The sequence below is a fragment of the Arachis stenosperma genome, chromosome 10 (genome assembly GCF_014773155.1).
Source record: "Arachis stenosperma cultivar V10309 chromosome 10, arast.V10309.gnm1.PFL2, whole genome shotgun sequence".
NCBI lineage: Eukaryota > Viridiplantae > Streptophyta > Magnoliopsida > Fabales > Fabaceae > Arachis > Arachis stenosperma.
In genome coordinates, this window is record NC_080386.1 from 16,449,072 (window position 1) to 16,452,478 (window position 3,407).

General features: G+C 29.4%; 1 protein-coding gene across 1 annotated transcript; it reads right to left on the bottom strand.

Moving 5' to 3' along the window:
* Positions 1-2,132: 2,132 nt before the first annotated feature.
* On the bottom strand, positions 2,133-3,073 carry LOC130957926 (protein MTL1-like). The gene has a single exon (XM_057884784.1). It carries the CDS (start codon positions 3,046-3,048, stop codon positions 2,377-2,379), a length of 672 nt encoding a protein of 223 aa, XP_057740767.1. The 5' UTR covers positions 3,049-3,073; the 3' UTR covers positions 2,133-2,376.
* Between the last annotated feature and the right edge of the window lie 334 nt (positions 3,074-3,407).

Consider the following 3,407-nt stretch of genomic DNA (forward strand, 5'->3'; position numbering starts at 1 on the left):
TGAACAGCGTACCTTCTCCTTTTAGGATTTTTCTTTTCATAGAGTTGTTGTGGTGAATGACGATAATTTTGTGGATCTAATATTGCAAAACTATTGAGAATGTTAGCATAAATTTATGGAACCGCTCCTAAACGTTATTTGAATTCATACCAAAAAGTCCTTTAAAAGGAAAAACACATACCATGATTAGCACGTTTTATTTATATATTTTCGATATAAGTAGTGTAGATGGAGTTATTATTAACAAATTACTTTTAATTACACAAACAATTTAATCATGTATATATTAATAAGAAATTAACCCTTGACAAATACTATTTTTCTGGGACAGTAATCCCAAAAGCTAACACATTTTTCTTAAAGAAAAATACGAAACTAATATATCTAAATCAAGTCAACTATGAGGCTCAAAGTTATAAATGAGTCAAACGTAACTGGATACTCCAAAATGTTATGTTCTTCCACACTAGATGAAAATCATGAAATATATGTTGCAAATTTCATTTGTCATGATATGTATTAATGCATCTATCTCTCCTTAGAGGACCCCCACGTAAATTTGATGTTCCCTAGCTACTTCATCATTTTCCATTTAATGCTTATACACTTTAATTAGATAAACGCCATTCACTAATTAATTTCATCAAAAGTACTCATTTTTCCTTTTGGCTCCCCCAACTTTCACAAATTCTGGATTGGGATTCATATGCTAGCTAGCTAGTGCATCTCCTACAACAATGTAGTTTCAAATTATATGTAGTTGAGAGCATAATTGTTAGACTATTACATATGAGTAACATACCAAATGAGTCCGATCCTCAATAAATTTTTAGTCAAAAAATTTAATCCTCGACAAATTTTAATTACAAAGTCAGTCTCTAACTTTCTTATTTTTTTAGACATATCAATCTTCATGTTAAAATTTGATAAAAAAAAATAATTAGACAAATTAACAAAGACATATAGTAATAATTCCTAAAAATTTTTAAAATTTTAAGATTATTCTCTATGTTTAAACAAACAATCTTATATGGGAATTAATTTGTCAAACAAAATAAAAGTTTAGAACCGAGAGTGATTAAAATTTATTAAGAACTAACTTATGTGACTAAAATTTACTTAAGAACTGATTATGTATGTGAATGATTATATTGGTTAACTTAATCTAAAACATGATTAGATACCTTAGTATTTTGTTATTTGCTCAAATTCTAGCCATACAATTGATCTCTTTTTACAGTTCACAATAATCAATTCTTAAATGTTTATGTTATTAAATTCTTGTGTCTCTTTCTGTTGCCAACCCTTTTCTGATAGTTCATTGATAGCATAGCTCAATCTTACAAAAGACAGGAGAACAAATTAAAATACACGTTACATCAGATTATTACTGGAGACAATATAATTTTGGACCCTAATGAAAAAGTTTGATAAATATATTTTTTACGACATATCATCATTTAATTAGTAGAATAACCAAATTAATTCATAAATATATTTTTTGAAAATTAATTTGATGCATTATTTGATTTTTCAAAAATTAAATTAACAAATATATAATCTTTCGAGAGCATTTTAATTGGTAAGCCCCATATATATTGTCTTTAAACAATATAATATATAATATATAATATATAATATATGAGAATAAGATAACTATTGACTAGCATCATATAAAACAAAAAATTAAAATAGACTAGATGAGTCAACTAATAAACAAGAAACTAGCATTATTAGTTTGACACAAAGGAATCTTAAATAGTAACATTATGACGGTGCTAGGAGACAGGAAGTTTCATTCGCATGCCTTTATTTGTATATTAATCTCCGAAAACTGGTGTTACATGTGAGATTTGCGTTGGTTTTTGTATTTAATTTAAGCCTACATCGTCTTCCTAACAATTCCGTAATTTGCACTTAGACCATCTAAACTATAATAATACACTCCATTCAGTAATTAATTAGTTCACGTCAACTTAACTGTATAAATTCACTTCCAGTAATTATATTAATAAAGCTTGCTGAGTCACAGAAAAAGACAATCATTTTAATATTGAAATATATTACATTATTAGAGTTTCACAAAAATAAAAATGTCATGTCTAAACCTTAAATAATATGACATGGTTGTAATCAAACAACTAGAAGATAGAGAAGGGACATATGATAAATTAAAACTGCTAGTAAAAAATGTAAATTAAATTGAAGCATATACATGAGAAATAACACCAACAACAACATGGTCCTTAATTAGCACTTGTTGTGTAACAAATCTTGTGGTCCAAAATACTAAATTTTGAAACATTATATATGTCTACAAGATGTAGAGATCCAAATCAAGCTAGTTAATTAATTAAGTAGCTAAAACATCTTAGCTTACACGGTAGTTGCATTCTTCATGTTCCAAAAAGCGTAGCACCCTCTAATAAGAAAACCACCACGTGCACATTTATTATGCTTCAAAGTAGAAGAAGATGATTTAATAGTAGCAGTAGGAATAGAGGACCTTGATGATGATGATGAGTGTGAGAAGGAGACGCTACTAATTCCCTCATTATTACCATGATTATTATGATTTTCTCTCATGGAAAATGAAGGAGAAGATGATGAATTATAATTGTTATATGCAAATGACCAAGAAGATGAAGACAATGAAGAAGAAGATGATGGTGACCAAGATGAAGATGGTGACACATGATGAGCTTTCTTACTTGATGATAGTCTTAACCAAATAGTTGAAATGACATCATTGACCCTCTTTGATGAGTAGTAGCTCCTCCTCTTCTTCTTGGCACTAGTAGGGGTATTATTGGAATAAAAAGAGGGTGGAGGTGTAAGTGGTGGCAACAAAGAAGAATCAGACAAAGGGTGTTTAGGTGTTCCAGGTTGTGCCTCCCACGTGAATGGAACTGAAGCCACTGATTTTTCTCCATAGTAGAAAATTCTTGATGAAGAACCTTCTTCTTTGGCCATAAGCTTTGAGAAGAACCTTTCATCATGCTTTATTCTAAAGGACTTTTCAGCTAATGACGAATTATTTGAATGCATTTTTTTGCTTGTTTTGTGTATACTATATACTTTGAGCAATTTCCTTGTGTATTAATATATGCTGCTATGCCTCTAGCTTCAGATCTAAAATTGAATGCCTCTAGATCCGAAAATAAGAGAGACACATTATATATTAGACTCTCTCTCTCTCTCTCTCTCTCTCTTCTATCATAATCTCCAAGTAGCAATATCTTAATGCTTTTGCTGTACCTTGCTCTAGGGACATATAAATATGGGTGTTCTACCTAGCTACCTCTATATTTGTAGATTTGATTTAATAATGATGAAAATTTTTTAAATAAATATACAAAAATCTACGCCTACAGACGATAAATTCGTTACCAAATTCATTATGTATT

Excerpts from the sequence above, each read along its gene's own strand:
- LOC130957926 (XM_057884784.1), bottom strand. The coding sequence starts at position 3,048 with ATGCATTCAAATAATTCGTCATTAGCTGAAAAGTCCTTTAGAATAAAG.